Raw genomic sequence first — 18,135 nt, forward strand, 5'->3', positions numbered from 1 at the left:
ACGACTGCAGGTAAGGGTTGCTGCAATAACTCGCCTATGCGCGAGAGGGCAGTCACGTATTACATTTTGGGAGCATCAAAGACGAGTCGTTTCAAAACACGGAAGTCACGGCGGCGACGCACAATTTTACACTCTATGCGACGCACATAGCTATGATAGCGACAAGGTTTATTTTTCAACACCTTTATTGGATAAACATGCCAGGAATATATCTTACGCTAGTGAACTGACTCGCAAACCAGACAATAATGTTTGGGAATTCATACAGAAATGAGTACCAAGCTCTTCCTCAGAAAGACTCGGCCCATGTTACATTAACAGGACCTGGGTTGTTCTCAAGTGACTTGGAGCGAGCCCATTATGGCCAGAAGGGTCACTCCTTTGATTACGTTCCCAGAATCACCAACAATGACTTCACAGGTATGAATCAATATAATTTCGGCTCTGTTATTATTCATATGCTAAAACGCAAATATAGTCTAACATTACATAATGTGCTGCTTTACAGACAGAAGTCAAGGATGCCTGTCTCGATTGTGTCACTTGATTGTCATTTTCCTGGTGTCGTTATGCACCTTCATAACCTTACCTGTGTCGGGATGGTTTGTTCTCAAAGTAAGTTGAAATCCTTTTCTCACACCTGCCACAAATGTTGTATAAAGATACTCAACGAATACAAGGCCCAAAGGGTGGTTACTTTTATTCATTTTTCTATAGACCGTGCCCAACTACGAGAGGATTGTTTTCTTCCGTCTGGGTCGAATTCGCCCCCCTAAAGGTCCCGGGGTAGTTCTGATCCTGCCTCTGATTGATCAGTGGCAACGGGTAGACCTTCGAACCAGAGCATTCAATATACCGCCATGCAAGGTGTGTTATACCTGTATGGTCACTGTAGTTTCTGCTTGGTTCCTTGTATTATCTGTCACATAATTAATCATAATTCACGACTGCCCACATCTTGTGGGGACTGGTAGTAACTTAGTAATTATACGGTATTATTGAGAGACCTGATATGAGGCCTTCCTTCTTTTCTGTCAGGTAACTACTCGAGATGGAGGGCTGGTGTCAATGGGAGCTGACATTCAGTTTCGAATCTGGAATCCCGTAATGTCTGTGGTGGCGATGCAGGACCTGAACTCTTCCACCAGGCTCACGGCGCAGAATGCCATGACCCAGAGCATAAGCAAGAAGACGGTCAGGGAGATCCAGACAGAGAGGCTCAAAATGGGGGACTACCTAGGGGTGAGTTTGACTGTTCCGTCGAAAGACCTCAAGCCACAGAACAGGCAGCTGCAGGAAATATACTACTTATTCTAAACTTCTTATGATTTCCCACTGGACTTTGTTTATAAATTAGGGTAGCTTATCACACTTTAGAGTCTTTGATGTAAACTACTGACTACATTCTGAGTACTCAGTTCAGTGCGCTTACCCATGCCACGGGGTAGCCCTGAAGCTCTCCGTACTCACCCTGATTATGGAGTAAGATTACGTGGTTCTGTGAAACAGTTTATGGCCAGACGGTAAAATTCTGTGGAAATTACAGTTACAAACTAGAAAATGTAATTTCGAGGAAATTACCAGTGCATGAAAATATAAACATACTGTATATTAACATAAAATAACAAACAAACAAACTTTTATTTGGAAACAGTTGACAGGAGTCATAGTTGATAACAACTGACAGTTGAAATGGCTGAACAGTTAAATAGTTGAGTCGTTTAAATAGTTAAATTATTTAATAGTGAATTATTGTAGTGAGGACATGTATTTTGAAACAGTTGTGGGCAGAGGAAATAGTAGTCTTAAGAGAGCCAGATTGTATGCTTAAAGCCTGAGACAGAGTATATAGTTTAAAAGTTGAATGTAGATAGTGTAATGGATGTTGATAGACAGAAAGTTGAATGGATGTTGATAGGCAGATTGTTTAATGGATGTTGATGTATAGTTTAATGGGTGGATGAGTGAATGGTTTGAAGAGGATGAATGGATAGAAAGTTAGATGGAATGTGCCTTATATCCTTGTAGAATGGAGAGACAGAGAGAGTTGGCCTAGTTGAGCAGAAAACAGTTGATACAGGTGCAATCAGTTTAACTGGCCCTTTGATGGGTCCTAGTGAGCAGTTGGAAGTTGATACAGGTGCAATCAAGTTAATTAGTCCATTATGATGTCATAGTGCTAATGCAAAGTCTATGGGGAAAAATACGCTTGTTTTTTATTAATATCTCAAAAACATTTACAAAATTGAAAAATACATTCCCCACTTGTCCTTTTCAAGACCTATGTTACAAAGTTTGAACAAAGTTTCTACGTTAAACGGTTAAAGCTGAATTAGACGCAAAAATTTGGTGGGAAGAAGAAGAAGAACTTCGGATAACAGAACAGTGCATTTTCATGCACTGTAATGAGTGACCATGGTGCAGCAGGCTACAGCGCCCGTACCATATACGGTTCCAAGTGCCTATGGGGACCCAGGTTCGAATCCGACCTGCGGTCATTTCGCGATCCCACCCCATCTCTCTCTCCCACTTGCTTCCTGTCACTCTCCACTGTCCTATCAGAATAAAGGCAAAAAAGCCAAAAATATATACTAAAAAAAACAAAAAAAAACAAATGAGTGACCATGAAATATGCAAAGGAACATTAATGTAGACGTGAATAGGCCCTAATCGTCTCTCCGTCTTCTCTCCCCTGCAGATGGACATCAACGAGTTGACCAAGCCGTGGGGTCTGGAGGTGGACCGCGTGGAGCTCACCCTGGAGTCTGTTCTGAAGGGCCCAGATGGGGTCACCCACCCAGGCCCCCTGGCAGTGCCCTCCTCGGCCGCTGTGCCAGGGCTGGAGGGCATCCCCGGGTTGGAGGGCATCGGCGGGCCCATACAGCAGCTAGCCATGCAGTTCCTAGGCAACATGAGTAATATGGCCCAGTGTCGCCAAGGTAACCCCCTCTACATATGTAACATGAGTAATATGGCCCAGTGTTGCCAAGGTAACCCCCTCTAAGTGTGTAACATGAGTAATATGGCCCAGTGTCGCCAAGGTAACCCCCTCTACGTGTGTAGCAGCGACAGTGTGAAGGATATACAGGACACAGGTCCATTACACACAGTGCCTCATTCTCATTGGATGGTGCATCAATTCAGTTGAATATGTAATGATATTATGTGAATGTTTTTTTTCAAACAGATGAATCCAACTGTACTGTAGATTGTATGTGAATGTTGTAATATGCTGTAAAATGCTGTAATATGCTGTACTCCCACCATCTGTGTACTCCCACCGTCTGTGTACTCATCAGATAGCGCAGCAGTAACCATAGTGGACGAGGTGGACGAGCTGACATCTGAGCGCGCTCCCCAGGGACACATGAGCAGCGCTGAGGAGCTGCTGTCGGCCGTAAAACCGGTGCTGTCAGAAAGACTGGTCCAGACGGTGGGAGCCTGCTACCAGTTCAACATCAGCTCCAGCAGTGGCCAGACCAGCACCTACTACCTGGACCTGAGCCAAGGTAAGACCTGGAGACATGATCCCTGGTTATAGTGTGGAAGTAATGGTCTGTAAGTGAAACTCATTTAGGAACTAAATGTTTGATACGAAATGAGACAAAAATGTTTCTTGACATAATGCCCATCAATCTGTCTTAGAAGGAGAACTACGTTCTCTGCATTCTCCACTTGTGCCCAATTTTCTGTTAAATCACCCCAAAATTACAGTATCCAGATGTGGAAACATACAGTACTGCACGTGCTGTCAGTTAACTGCAGTTGACATACTTCCTCACTAGAGGGCGCTCTTCCTCTCTCCTGTGCAGGCAGTGGTGTGTGGGGCTGGTGCCCCAGCGCTGGCAGCAGACGTGGTCCTCACCCTCAGTGAGGCAGACCTGCTGGCCATGTTCCAGGGCCAGCTGAAGCCCCTGGCCGCTTACGCCTGCGGCAGGCTTGGGGTGGAGGGCGACGTGAGTGTGGCCATGAGGCTGGAGGAGCTCGTCAGGGCCGTCAGAGGAGCCTCACACTCCTGATTACACACAGGGCAAATGCGCACATAATTATGTGTGTGTCATTTGTAATAATAATTAAGAGAATGGTTGGTAACACTTTATTTGGCTAGTCCATCTACACAGACTTTGCAAATGGTTTGCATTGAATTCCAGTCTCCTTAATTCTTCACTGAACAGCACCTTTCCCAAACCCAACCCCTAACTTTAACCATAAATTGTAAACAACAGAGTTTCAAGCAGTTTGTTGATAATCAGAGGATCTGTACAGATACGATCCAACAGAGTTTCAAGCAGTTAGTTGATAATCAGAGGATCTGTACAGATATGATCTCATCACAATATCAGAGTGACCAATTTTGGCCTAAAAGTTAGTACACTCCTTGTTTTCTAATACATGTTAGTGGTGGAAAATTACACTCTGGAGACCAAAAAACATTGGTCAACAGATATAAGATATGTATGGTTACCTTAGGTTTAGCATCAATAACTCTGATTCAGCAGGTAGGGGTGTTCTCTACAGATAATCAGCATATGCAGTCTGTAAATGATTTGCTAGATTTTTGAACCAGTCGGCATCAGGATGCTATGGTCATCTTGGGTAGCTGGGATATGGAAAAGACATCTGATTAATCTGATGAGTTCCCCACTTTCTGCCTTCTCAGGTAATTAGAGAGGCAATTGATTTGCCTCGTTTGTAGAAAATGCATACATTTCCAATCTCCTGAAAAAACAGTCTTTATAGTCTGTGTTGTGTTTCAATGTCAGTGTTGTCCGTGGTTGACTTGTGAGTGTGTATTTATTGATTTAAATGACTGATGACTAATGCATTCATTCTGGGTGCCTTTTTTTGCAGTGAGATGTTTTACATGTGAGAGTGTTCTATGTCAATTTTAATAATTTTAATAATAAAAATATTAATAATAAATGGAGCAGTAGTGTTGTGTGTGTGTGTGTAGTAAAAAAACATGGAAATATCATGGGGACATTGTACTTAGTAACATTAGACAATAAGTCTTCTTTTTTTCTCTTGCATGTGTTGTCCTTAGTGTAAGAAAAAGATCACCATATGGGAGATGATGCTGAAACTCATGTTCTTAAACAGGGTATGCTGTAGATTCCTATTCAAACTTATTTTCAATACTCAATTCCTGACAGACAATTTTGTGTTTAGGTACTATGCAGGTTAAGGTATGGTTAAGGTATTTTTGGGAGTGTAGAGCTCCCTCTAGAGTCGGGATGTATTTATATGTTACTCTGCTATTGTAAATAGCAAACTTCTCACGACTTATCCCCCCTGTATACAAAGCAAAGGCTTTTGTTGTGGAGGTGAAGAATTACAGTTTTTTTCTGAATGCTTAAACACAACCGTGATTCTTATAGCACAATTTTTAAAACTATTAATACATATAGCAAAACCACCCACTGAGGTCGCAAAACTAAAAGCACAAACACTGCTTTGCACTCAGTTTGCAATTTTGTAACACACTTTGCACAACTGTAGGCACAATCCACTGCTCAGCACTCTTTTTGCGGAACTGTAAACACAACTCACTGCTTTACACTCAATTTCTTAATGATCAACACACTCCTAGCAAATCTATACACATGTGTGGCTATCATTGACACTATTTTGCCAACTCTCTGGCAAACTTTCTCATGTGAAAACTGTTTTAGATAATTAGTTCACTTTGCAATCAGCCTATGCACTATAAATAAGCCACAGGTAATGTACAATGGGTCTAATGGAGGGAGCAGGAAGAGTGAGAAGAGTAAGAATTAGAGGAGGCCAAGAATAGGACGTGGAGGTGAAGAAGTAGGAGGAGGAAGAGGACACGGAGGTGAAGTGAGAGGGAGAGGATGACAAGGACAAGGAGGAAGTTAGAGGAAGAAGACAAGGAGGAGCAAGAGGAGGACGAGGAGGGGGAAGAGGAAGGGTAAGAAGAGAAAGAAAAAGCCCTTTTACAGGCAAAAAATCAGTCTATCAGTCTATATCTAAAAATGAGGGATATTGTCATGTCAGGCCTGGATATGGCATTCCAGAATATATTTTCCCTGGTGCCTACATTGCATGTGATGTAGACGAAATTTTGAGAGAGACAACACGATTTTTTTTGTCTCAGTGAAATTGCTATTTTGTGTTTTGACTTGGAAAAACACACTTGTGTTTGTTTTGATGTGTGTGAATAAACACCAATACTTGAAGTTTGGATCCCTGTATGTTTACAGAACTATGACAAAAGCATGACCTCAAACTGACATCTACCTTGTGCACAAAGAAAGCAAAAGTCAGATGTGATTTTTTTATTCATGATTCATGATATCCAAGAGGTTGTGTGATAAGCACACAATGTGCCAACTACACACTGATGGTACCATCAGTGTGTGTAGTTGGCACATTGTGTGCTTATTATTGTGGCTTTTGTTTACTGTTTGACAAAAACACAATTTTTACGAAGGTGTGAAGAGTTAAGCAAGGTGTGTCAGCTTTTGCAAGATAACTACAATGTTTTGCTGATTGGGTGAAAGGTTTTTCTATTTGTGTGTAGAGTTTAGCCAAAAAAGCCATCGTTACAAAAAATGTGCTTAAACAATCAGAAAAAACTGTAACGGCGGGCGCCGCTCTCCAAGTTGCATGGCTGGTTTTCTCGGTATGGACTCGCTACATCCATGCTGTATTGTATGCTAGGTGAATGATTTCCCTATTACAGTAGGCTACAAGTTCATTTCCCATCAAATTGGCTTCATAAGGGCCGCCGTGGCCTACTGGTTAGTGCTTCGGGCTTGTAGCTGAAGGGTTGCTGGTTCGACGATACCCGACCCAGTAGGAAAAATGTGGGCGGGGGAAGTGGTTGAGCAACCTCTCATTGCTCCCTGAGCGCCGCTGTAGGAGGCAGTGGACATGAATTTGTTGTTTGACCAATAAAATGTCAGAAAATAAAAAAAAAAAAAAGAAAAAAAAAAAATCTGACTAAACCTATATGACCGCCGCTTCGCTGCGCGAAGGGGGACACTGTAAGACCGGGGTACACGAAACTTGGTGGGCATGTAACCCCACATGTATAGCATGGAACCTCCTGTTTTCGTTTTGATCTGTAGCCCCCCCCGCTGGACTGGACCCCCGAAAGGAGGGTAGGGCAGACATAGTTTTCTGTGAATATCTCGAGAACCGTAGGGTTTAGGAGGACCATTTTTTTTTTGTATGTTGATCTCAAAGGGCCATGTCAACCCAACCCAACACAATCTCTGGCTGACATGGTCAACACTGCACGAAATTGAAAGTATAGGATCATTATGACACCCTCCGAATGCATGCCAAGTTTCGTGGACTTTCGTTCATGGGGGGCCTTACAATAAAATAATTTATGTGTACATTTAGTGACCGTACACCAACAAGGACACTGAAAGACCGGGGTACACGAAACTTGGGCATGTAACCCCACATGGATAGCATGGAACCATCACTTTTCGTTTTGATCTGTAGCCCCCGGCTGGACTGGACCCCAAAGGAAGGTAGGGCAGACACAGTTTTCTGTGAATATCTTGAGAACCGTGAGGGGCCTAGGATGACCAATTTTTTTATGCGTATGTTTGCCTCCAGGGGTCATGTAAACCCATTCCATATGCACACATGTGCATAAACAGATACACACGCACACACATACATTCACAGTAATCCTACGTATGACACATACTCACATAGTAGACATATATACGCATGCACGCACATGCACACACACATGCACGCACACACACACACCCACCCACACACCCACACACACATAAACATAAACATGTACACGCACACATGCACACAATTCAAGAATTTCTCAGAATTATGAACAGGCAAGATGGGGGTGGGGTTGTATAAAATGTATATTACATGTGAAATCTATGAACTAATCATGTTTTGGTACTTGTTGTCTAGCAGATACCAGTGAGAATTGAGTGTGCATAATGCAATTCAGTGAGACAGTTGGAATCATATATGCCTTTCAGCGTGACTTATTTTTGTGGAAAACATGTGCTGGACTGGGCGGCGGTCATATTTTGTACCGCTCTGCGGTACATCTAGTTTTAAAACCTCTAGTCATTTTTCAACATCGGAAAGACAAGATAATACACTAAACATAAATAAAAAGAAACGGTGTTGACATTTGTAAGTCAGAGAATGTCTATGAAAACTACTTTGTTGAACATGCCTATAGTTAAAACAATGATTAAAAGGTTCTAATCATCTGGAAATGTGACAAACATGCTGGGACAAAGACCCATGGTTATCTTGCCCCACATACAGAATGGAGGATGGTAAGATTCCATAAAAAAATTGGTAAACTCCATAGAATAACAGTGGGGTGAGTCAAAGAAGAGAATCCACAAGTGTGGACCTAGGAATCTGGACAATCTGGGGAGATTTTGTAAAGACAGTCTTAAATCCCTTGCTTTGTATTCTCCAACTTTATGGGGTGTCATAGGAGAATATTACAAGCTGTTTTTTTGGCAAAGGGAGGCTTAAGAAGGACAAGCAGGGGTGCCAATAATTGTGAGCGACGTGTTTTTATTGAAAATATTTATTTCTTTATGAGATTTTCCTTTTTCTCAAAATAAATTTGATTCCCTTCAAGGTTGGATTTTTCCTATTTTTTTCATTGTGAGATTACAATAAATGACCAACAGGTTATTTTTTTATACCGTTTTTTAGTCAACTTCAGCAGAGGTGCCAATAATTCTGGAGGGTATACTTATACTGTGGTAGTTGGGAATGTTTATCTCGGTTCTGTCACTATAGGTGGAGGCATAGGTATGTAAGTACCATGTAATAGGTAGCACTGGGTAGTATAGCGTGGTGATAGGCCAGTGAAGGTTATGCTCATTGTACTGCAATTACTAATGTTCAGTAAAAGCCAACCTAAAGGTTATTCAGCTGCCCGTCCATTCTTTCATAGCATAGAGGATATCACATATACTTATACTGAATCTTACATAGCAGGGGTGGCAATGGCGACTGCGTCACTTTGGCCACAGATGACCCTGATTCCTCTGTGGCCAATCACGGGAAGGATCTCTGCGTCACATTGATCCCTGACCTTTGTGAGTTGTCCTTGGTCCCAGAGACGGTGTCCAGTTTTGAGATAGCTCACCTCCACTCCAAGGTCTATTTCCCTTCAGTATACCTGATCTGTGGGACAAACCTTTTGGTGTCTTTATGTCACAGACAGTAGTAAACATTTCACAGCACATTGCACTGTGTATTGTAACTGTAACTCACTCAAACTCATTTTGCTTCCTGGCCCTGGGTGAAGCCACAGCATCTTGATAAGTTCACCATATGGCAGGTTATGCTGAATCTCATGTTCTCAGACAGGGTATGTTGTAGATTTTTACGGTATGGTTGTGTGTGAGAAATCAAATTTGCATTTGACATGTTTGACAGGTGATAGCAGAGGCTGCTTTGTCATGTTTCCTGTATTCTCGGGCAGAAGACTGCAATTCTTTACACTCTGCATGTTGAAAACAGTCTATTTTTTGCTATTTTAAGAATGCTATTAAAATTGTCTCCTTAATTCCAAAATGGAGACACAGTTGACCGAGAGATTCCAGTGTAGTTAAGAGCAGGAATTGTGCTTGTAGTTAGCAGAATTGGTTCAGGGGTTTGATGAATGAGTTACATGTTGTGGTTATTGTGTTTCAAGTACCAGTATTTGTGTGTAAACAATTGAGAAAAACTGTTAAGAAGCACTGAGAGGTTACGGTGTCACTTCCTGTTGTAGGCTGGTGATGATGACTGGGGTGGAGCCCAGATCAGCTACAACTCAGGACTATGAGGCAGACAGAGCCAGTATAGCAAAACAGCAGGGAAGGAGAGAGTGACAGAGAGAGAGAGAGAGAGAGAGAGAGAGAGAGAGAGAGAGAGAAGAGGAGAGAGTGACAAAGAGAGAGAGAGGTGAGCGGAGTTTGACAATGGCCAGGTGGACTTTCCATATGGCGCTGGTAGACAGTGCCAAGGTTAGGGTTTGCCACAGCAGCAGGACGCTGGTGGACAGTGCCAGGGTGAGGGTTCGCCACAGCAGCAGTAGCATCCCAGCTGCCAGGGAGGCAACATACCCCTGAGTTCAGTCAGGCCATTCAAGGAGCTCCCCGGGACCTGGAAGAATGGGATGGTCACTGTGTACAACTTCTGGAAACTGGGCGGCTTCAAGAATATCCACAACATCATGGTTCACAACTTCAATACTTTTGGACCCATATACAGGTATGATATTGCTGTTGTTTTTAGAAAAAAAAGCCAAGCCAGGTGTGATGAGAGCTTGCTTTATACATCTCACACCAAAAGTTGTGCTGGTAGTGTTTTACAAATGAAAGTAAAAGAAAAATGTAAAATAGACAAGAGAAAGAGTGCAAATCAACAACATGTTTGCCCTGCATGAACACACAATACACGTTCATCATGTATCATACATAGTGCGCTGAGCGCTCAGATCAAGAGTTTTACTTTATCCGTTACAATCATTTCACCAAATCCACAAAGTTTGTATTTGGGTTCATGTCCATCATGTTCACACTTGTTCATCTGTTTACTTTGAGAAGGTGAGGAAAACACATTAGAAAAGAAATCAATAAATTCCACATGTATTTGTGTTTGGTCTTGTTTTGGTCGATGATTCAATCTCAATACTTTTTGAGATAAACCAATATGAACAATGATGCCTATTCTTCCCATGTATTTAGGGAGAAAATTGGTTCCTATGACAGTGTAAACATCATCAATCCAGAGGATGCGGCCATTTTGTTCAAAGCTGAAGGTCATTATCCAAAACGGTTTCGAGTTGAGCCCTGGACATCCTACAGAGACTACAGGCACCGTGAATATGGAGTCCTCCTGAAGTACGTAGCTTACTACAATTCACTGTCAGACCAGTCATGTGTGTTGAATGGTTCATATTTTCCCAATCTTTTTAAATAGCAAAAATCATCTTGCTGTTATCGGACAAGCCTAGATGTTTAATCTGAGGATGCCTATATCTCTATTGAAAATGTCCCTCATAACACTGACGTAACTACCTTATAAACATGTCATGCAAGATGCCATAAGCTGTCATTGGTCATCATAGTTAATGTGTGATGACCAGTGTTGCCACAGTTACCTTGAAAAAGTAATCTGATTACTGATTACTCCTTTAAAAAGTAACTTAGTTACTTTTTCTGATTACATGATTTTAAAAGTAGGCTAACTAGATTACAAATTACTTTATTAGTAACTTTATTAGTTACTTTCAACACCTTTAGTTTACTTAGATACTGAAATTTAGATGTTTGTTCAAAAATGTCTAGTCAGTACACCAAATAAAGAAGGCCTATAGATAGAAATTGTGCTAATAAAATATGTAGATTTTGGTAGTTTGGGCTTTTCATGTAGCCTTGGCAACTAGCCATCTAGTATAGGCCTGAATAATATGCAAATTAAATGACACTTGTTAAACTCACCTCAACAAGTCTTTTGCAATCATTTAACCCGCCAAGGGCAATGCCAAGTCACTGTTAAAAACAGTGCAGTGTGCAAGACTATCATTATGTTTTACTCTGAGACAAGGGTAGGCTACACTTTTGTGTAGTCAGATGTGAAATCGGGTCTTAAATGTTCCTTTTTGGGGGGCACTGACTCTGCCACAACACTCCTGTTCCTAGATACACTGAATTGATTAATTATGACCGCTTCGCTAGCTTCGCTAGCGGCGGTCATATAGGGATTGTCAAAGTTTTAAAAAAAAAAATTTCCCCGTCATCTACTTCCTGAATTTTTGGTCAACAAGACCCGGGACACCGAACCACCGGGCACATGAAATTTGGTGGGTATGTAGCCCCACTAGACTTTTACGGAAAAATTTTGTTTTCGCCCCCGGGGGCCACTCCTTGGCCCCCGAACCGCAAAAAGCAGTTTTTCCTAAATAACTACCTGAACCGTGGCACTGAGGATGAAGAATCTTTTATGGTATGTTGGTCTCAAGGGCCCACATCAATCTGGCCCATAATCACTCATTTTTTGATTTGCACCGGTAAAAATGAAAATTCAATATTATTCTACTTTAATCGCCTCTATCTTCAGTTAAGATGTTCAGAACTGCACCAAATTTTATGTGTATGATTGACCTGGCATTCTCTGGGGGTATGCCAAGTTTCGTAGAATTTCATCCATGGGGGGGTCTAAAAACAATTAGGTTATGTGTACATTTAGTGACTGTACACTCATTGGCCTGTAGATGGCGGTGCACACATATACACATGCACACACACACAGGCACCCACATACTATCGGTATTAGAACGGCCGATACATAATTACAAATTCAGTAGGATTAAAAGAAAGCCAAAATAAATATTCATCATCATCATCATGGCTGCATTTCCAGTATTGGCGATAAGTAGTCGTTTGTCCACTAGATGGCGCGTCGTTGCAGTGAGACGTAATTTTGTTGGAAGTTAAAAGTGGGTTGGAAAAACAATGGACGCTTCATACAAGGAGTGTAGTTTACCGCAGAGAACATCTAATAAGGATAGGATGATGTTCACATGAAATGTAATTTCCATTTCTTCTTGAAGCCGAAATAAATATGAGGATGTTTATCGGACATGCTTGGTTTTTACTGCAGGTACGTTAATCTTCTAATATCAATAAGGACCTAGGTAATGTTACCGTTAGCGTTGGTTGAGTGCTTACTGGTTAGGTGCTCTGTGTGTTCACTAATTCACGGATGGGATGCAGAGACCAAATTCCTTGTATACGCAAGTATACTTGGCCTAGAAACCTGATTTACATTTACATTTTTCTGTCACAACACTGAAATAAGCCGTAAGGAAACCAGTGGTATAACCCCCACATATGAAATGTGTATTCATTCATTCAACCTTTATTTATTCTCGGAGGGTCATTGAGGGAAGCCCTCATTTTCAATGAAGCCGAGATTACAGAAACAATGAAGTAACAAGATGTAAAAAGAGAGAGAAAAAAAGTAGATATAGGTCTAGGCCTATAAATAAAATAAAAAAAAAATAAATAAATAATAAGATAACATACATTACATTATAGAGGAGGAAGGGGAAAAATACATAAAATCTTAATAATAAAATAGCATGTGTATAACTCTGGTAGCCTTCTGATAGAGGGTTGTGCTGCCATGTGTCTGCATAGGGACGGAGAGGATTGGCGTTCCAACAGGGTGGTGTTGAATAAGGAAGTGATCGCCCCGAAGGTCCAGTGCAACTTTGTACCTCTTCTGGATGAAGTCGGCCAGGACTTTGTGGGCCGTATCTATAAAAAGATTGAAAGAAGCGGTCAGCGGTCATGGACCGTAGACCTCCACCAAGAACTCTTCAAATATGCACTTGAATGTAAGATCTGGCATTGGATGCCTTCGTCAGTGCATGGACATTGTTAGAGCATCAGTGTGAGCATGTGAGCAGTGTTTTTGTGTTTGTACCTGTTGTGAGCATGTGTGTGTGTGTGTGTGTGTGTGTGTGTGTTAGTACCAGCTGTGAGTGTGTGTGTGTGTCTGTGTGTGGTCTTGTTTTTAGTAGCAGCTGTACGCGTGTGTGTTTTGTGTCGGTTCCAGCGGTGGGCTCGGTGTTGTACGGTGAGCGCTTCGGACTGTTGCAGGACCACATCGACCCCGAGGCCAAGCGCTTCATCGACTCCATCACGGTAATGTTCAAGACCACCACACCCATGCTGTACATCCCGCCGGGCCTGCTGCGCCGCCTGGGCTCCAGGGTCTGGACAGAGCACGTGGAAGCCTGGGACGTCATCTTCAACCAGGGTAAGACCCACACAACCAGGGTAACAGCCTTGGGGGCATATCACAACCAGGGTAAAACCCACAAGGGTATGTCACAACCAGGATAAGACCCATGCCTGCAGCAAACAAGGCTATGGATTAGAGTAAGGTTTCTTTATGTAACAAGTTAATACATTTACATGAAAAAAACATGGACTTCAGTACAGTTAGTCTGTATCTAGAGAATGAACAGACAGAGCACATTGATGTTCTTAAACCACATGTTTAAAGTGTCTTAATTCACAGTCTTCTTATAGTATACTGTTTAAGTGTCTTCTTATAGTATACTGTTTAAGTGTAGAAGCACCTAAGTGAAAGAAAGAGAAAAGATTCAGCTTAGCTAAGAATAGCGCTTCATTGCAGTAACCAGTGGTGATTCTAGACATTTTTAACAAGGGTGGCACTAGTGAGGCACTGATTAATTCAAGGGTGGCATGAGGCAGGGCTCACCTTCTGTCTAACTCAGCTAGGTGACTAAAGGTGGGCGTAAGCGTGTTTGCCACTTAAGCGTGTTTGCCACTTACATTTCTGACGTCTGACACTTCAAACTGCTGCAAGTGCATCAAGAAAGGTCCCGCCTTAGACCATGTTAATGGCCAATCGTAAACTAGGATTTGGGGGTGGCACTTGGGGTGGCCAATCGAATCTCAAGGGTGGCCTGTGCCATCCTGAGCCTCCCCTCTGGCTCCGCCCCTGGCAGTACCACGTAGTCTTTGAATCCCGTGTGTGTCCCTGGTTTGATGTCTCTCTAGCGGACCGCTGCATCCAGAACATATACAGGGAGCTGAGGACATCTAAGAGGGAGGACACTGTGGACCAGGGCAAATACCCAGGAGTCCTGGCCAACCTTCTGATGTTGGACAAGCTGTCCATCGAGGACATCAAGGCCAGCATCACAGAGCTCATGGCTGGTGGCGTGGACACTGTGAGGCCCAGACTCAACTCTTACTATTCCCTTTAGAGACATGAGGAAATTAAAGAAAATACATTAATACATTTGGGCTTGTCTTGAGTTTTGCAGTTCTATTTGTTGCAATTGTTTACATCGACTAAAAGCAATCATACACATTCACTCACACCTACACACACACTTACATGTGTTGCACACAGTTAAAAGTAGATACATAATTCAAAACTGGATTTTCCATTTACTACAGAAAACAAATCTGAATTGTTTATGTAGTCCAAATCATTCCAATCACTATTTAAGTCATAAATGTGTGTGATGATGTGTGTTAACTTTGTAATATAGGTTATGTCTGTGTGTTTTTGCATGTGTCTGTGTGCAAATATATGATATGTATGGTGTATTTGTGTGTGTGTGTGTGTGTGTCTGTGTCAGACGTCCACCACACTACTATGGACGCTGTATGAGTTGTCCAGGAACACTGACCTCCAAGAGGAGCTTAGGGCGGAAGTGCTGACCGCACGGCAGGCCTCACAGGGAGACCTCATACTCATGCTCAAGAGTGTGCCTCTGCTCAAAGCAGCCATCAAAGAGACACTCAGGTAGTGGACACACACACACGCACACACACCACAGAGAGACTACAGTATGATGGTCTTCTTGGCTGGGAGTCCTTTTTGTGTGCCTTCATATGATTCACATTCACACACATGCAGCATCCACATGGGAAATGTAGACATATTAAAACTGACTTATCTAGTTACCTAGATGATTCACATTCACACACATGCTTATTTAGTTACCTACTGTAGATGATTCACATTCACACACATGCGTAGGCAGCCGTGGCCTACTGGTTAGCACTTTGGACTTGTAACCGGAGAGTTGCCGGTTCGAACCCCGACCCCCTTGAGCAAAGTACCTAACTCCGCACTCACTGCTCCCCGAGGGCCGCTGTTGTTGCAGCCAGCTCACTGCGCCGGGATTAGTGTGTGCTTCACCTCGCTGAGTGTGTTTCACTAATTCATGTATTGGGATAAATGCAGAGACAAAATTTCCCTCACGGGATCAAAAGAATATATATACTTATACATGCAGCATCCGCATAATGTACACATATTAAAAGTGACTTATGTGATGGATCAAACTGGATCAGTTTGTCCCCCTTAAAGTATATTATGATCACGGCCTTGAACAAAACCACCCAGCCGTATGACAAGGCACCTCTTGCTGTTTACATATCATATACGGAACATCTGATTTGTTTAGCACATGATGACAGCGTTGGTGTTGGTGGACATTCAGGCTTAATAAAATGCGCCTTTTTAATTCTGTAGGTTACACCCAGTTGCAGTGAACCTGCAGAGATACATCACCGAGGATATAGTGATGCAGAACTACCTGATACCAGCCGGGGTATGTGACACATTTACACACACACACACACACACACACGGAACTATCTGTGAATCAATCGTCAATCTGTCATCCCAGTCTGCTGCCCAGGTTTTTTAGGTTAGAAGATCTGTCTTTGTATGTGTAGATGTACATATCCAGGTATAAATATTCCCTTTCCTGCATGTGTGTGTATGGTCAGACTCTGGTCCAGTTGGGTCTATACGCTATGGGAAGGAGCCACAGGATCTTCCCTCATCCAGAGATGTACCGCCCGTCTCGATGGCTGCGGAGCGAGTCCCAGTATTTCAGGAGCCTGGGATTTGGGTTTGGCCCACGCCAGTGTCTGGGCCGACGCATTGCTGAGACAGAGATGCAGCTCTTCCTCATCCACGTAAGAACCAGAACCCAAGAACGGCCAGTTCATCTGGGACTTCATATACATACAGTTAAATACATAGGAACTTCATATACATACAGTTAAATAACCACTTCAGCCCTCTACTATGTATAGGGACTTCATATACATACAGTTAGATAACCACTTCAGCCCTCTACTATAGTCATGAACAGTTCAACAGTCTACTACAGGGATACCTTGCAAATACACTTAAATGACCAGTTCACCCTGCAACTGTAGTTAAATGTAGTTCAACTCTACTATATGGACATCCGACTCGTGCATAAAGTTAAATAAGCAGTTCACCATAGTATTACATTAGTAACACTTCACTTATATTTTGTATTCAACTTCAAGTGACTGAAACTTGTGTCCTCTTGTCCACAGATGCTGGAGAACTTCCGCATCGAGAAACAGAACAAGGTGAAAGTGCAGAGTACGTTTGAGCTCATCCTGGTGCCCGAGCGACCCATTGTGCTGACTATTAGACCTCTGAACAGCACTCAATAACTACACAACACGGCACAGCACAGCACAGCACAACACAACACAACACTGCACAACACAACACAGCAATTGGCACTGGCCCATGAGGCAGATCGCACTAGACCTCATGCCACACATGCCTTTAGCCATGTTTACATGGACAGTTTTTTTGTCATTCCGATTAAACTATTCTGATTGAAAAATGTGTCGTCTGTTTCCATGGGGTACGTTCTATTCTGATCAGGTGCTCTCATGCGCTTTAGAATCTTTGATCGGAATAGCTGTCGTTGCCTCCTTTTCCTTACCATATACAGCTGTTCAATCTGTTTCTAATCAGATTCAAAGTGTCCAAGTAAACGTGGCTTTTGAGGCGTGAGAGTGCAGTTGTGAGATGAGTTGACTATTTGGAGAACATGAGCTAGATGAGAGATCATGAGATAATTTGAGGAAGCAGGAAATCATATTTTATAAGGATCATATTTATTTCCTTGCACCTGCAAAACAAGGAAGCATGTGGAAGGTGTGAACTAGGTGTGAACAAGGAAGCATGTGGAAGGTGTGAACTAGGTGTGAACAAGGAAGCAGGTGAAAGGTGTGTCATTTATGGAAGATGTTCCTTCTTCCTTAAGTTGCAAATGATGTAATATTGGGAGTCAGGTGTCACAAAAACAATATTTGGAATATTTGTCACACTGACAATCATGCCCAAACTCACACAAACACACCTCCCGTCACACACTCAGAGAAGACTGTGGAGGGAGAAAGTAGTCCCCAAACCTGGGCCTAATTAGCCTGACGAGCCAGACCCACATTAAAATGTAGGGTCTGGGCACTCACCATTCGCAGCGCTCAGTCCGAGGGGCGGGATAATTGCTTGTCTTTCAAATTCCCTCTGCACGCAATAGGACAGCGCTATGAGTCCTATGCGTTTTCCCACCAGCGGAGCTAGTTGGCTAGTTCAAACTTTTGCAAACTTAAAAAAAAGCTTAACCCGTGTCACACTGTTCGCCAACAGCAACATCCATCTTCTTTGTTTTCGTTGTTCAATCATTATGTTAAGCCCGCCTAACGACTCTATACACGATTTGATTGGCCTGATAGAAGTTTTTCGAGCTCACAAGCC

At 42.6% G+C, this 18,135-nt stretch overlaps 2 protein-coding genes across 2 annotated transcripts; both read left to right on the forward strand.

The window, feature by feature from the left end:
• The first annotated feature begins 95 nt into the window (after positions 1 to 95).
• stoml1 (stomatin (EPB72)-like 1) lies at positions 96 to 4,925 on the forward strand. Its single transcript, XM_048257151.1, has 7 exons — positions 96 to 420; positions 509 to 615; positions 718 to 867; positions 1,039 to 1,242; positions 2,699 to 2,939; positions 3,300 to 3,509; positions 3,813 to 4,925. Exons 1-7 carry the CDS (start codon positions 249 to 251, stop codon positions 3,872 to 3,874), a joined length of 1,146 nt encoding a protein of 381 aa, XP_048113108.1. The 5' UTR covers positions 96 to 248; the 3' UTR covers positions 3,875 to 4,925.
• Positions 4,926 to 9,897: 4,972 nt separating this feature from the next.
• LOC125303800 (cholesterol side-chain cleavage enzyme, mitochondrial-like) lies at positions 9,898 to 17,818 on the forward strand. The gene is given in 10 exon segments (XM_048257723.1): positions 9,898 to 10,095; positions 10,098 to 10,248; positions 10,725 to 10,880; positions 13,182 to 13,381; positions 13,603 to 13,806; positions 14,577 to 14,749; positions 15,167 to 15,333; positions 16,069 to 16,147; positions 16,329 to 16,520; positions 16,914 to 17,818. Coding segments are annotated over 10 exon segments (1,584 nt in total). The 5' UTR covers positions 9,898 to 9,956; the 3' UTR covers positions 17,037 to 17,818.
• The last annotated feature ends 317 nt before the right edge of the window (positions 17,819 to 18,135 follow it).

Source organism: Alosa alosa, chromosome 11 (genome assembly GCF_017589495.1).
Source record: "Alosa alosa isolate M-15738 ecotype Scorff River chromosome 11, AALO_Geno_1.1, whole genome shotgun sequence".
NCBI lineage: Eukaryota > Metazoa > Chordata > Actinopteri > Clupeiformes > Clupeidae > Alosa > Alosa alosa.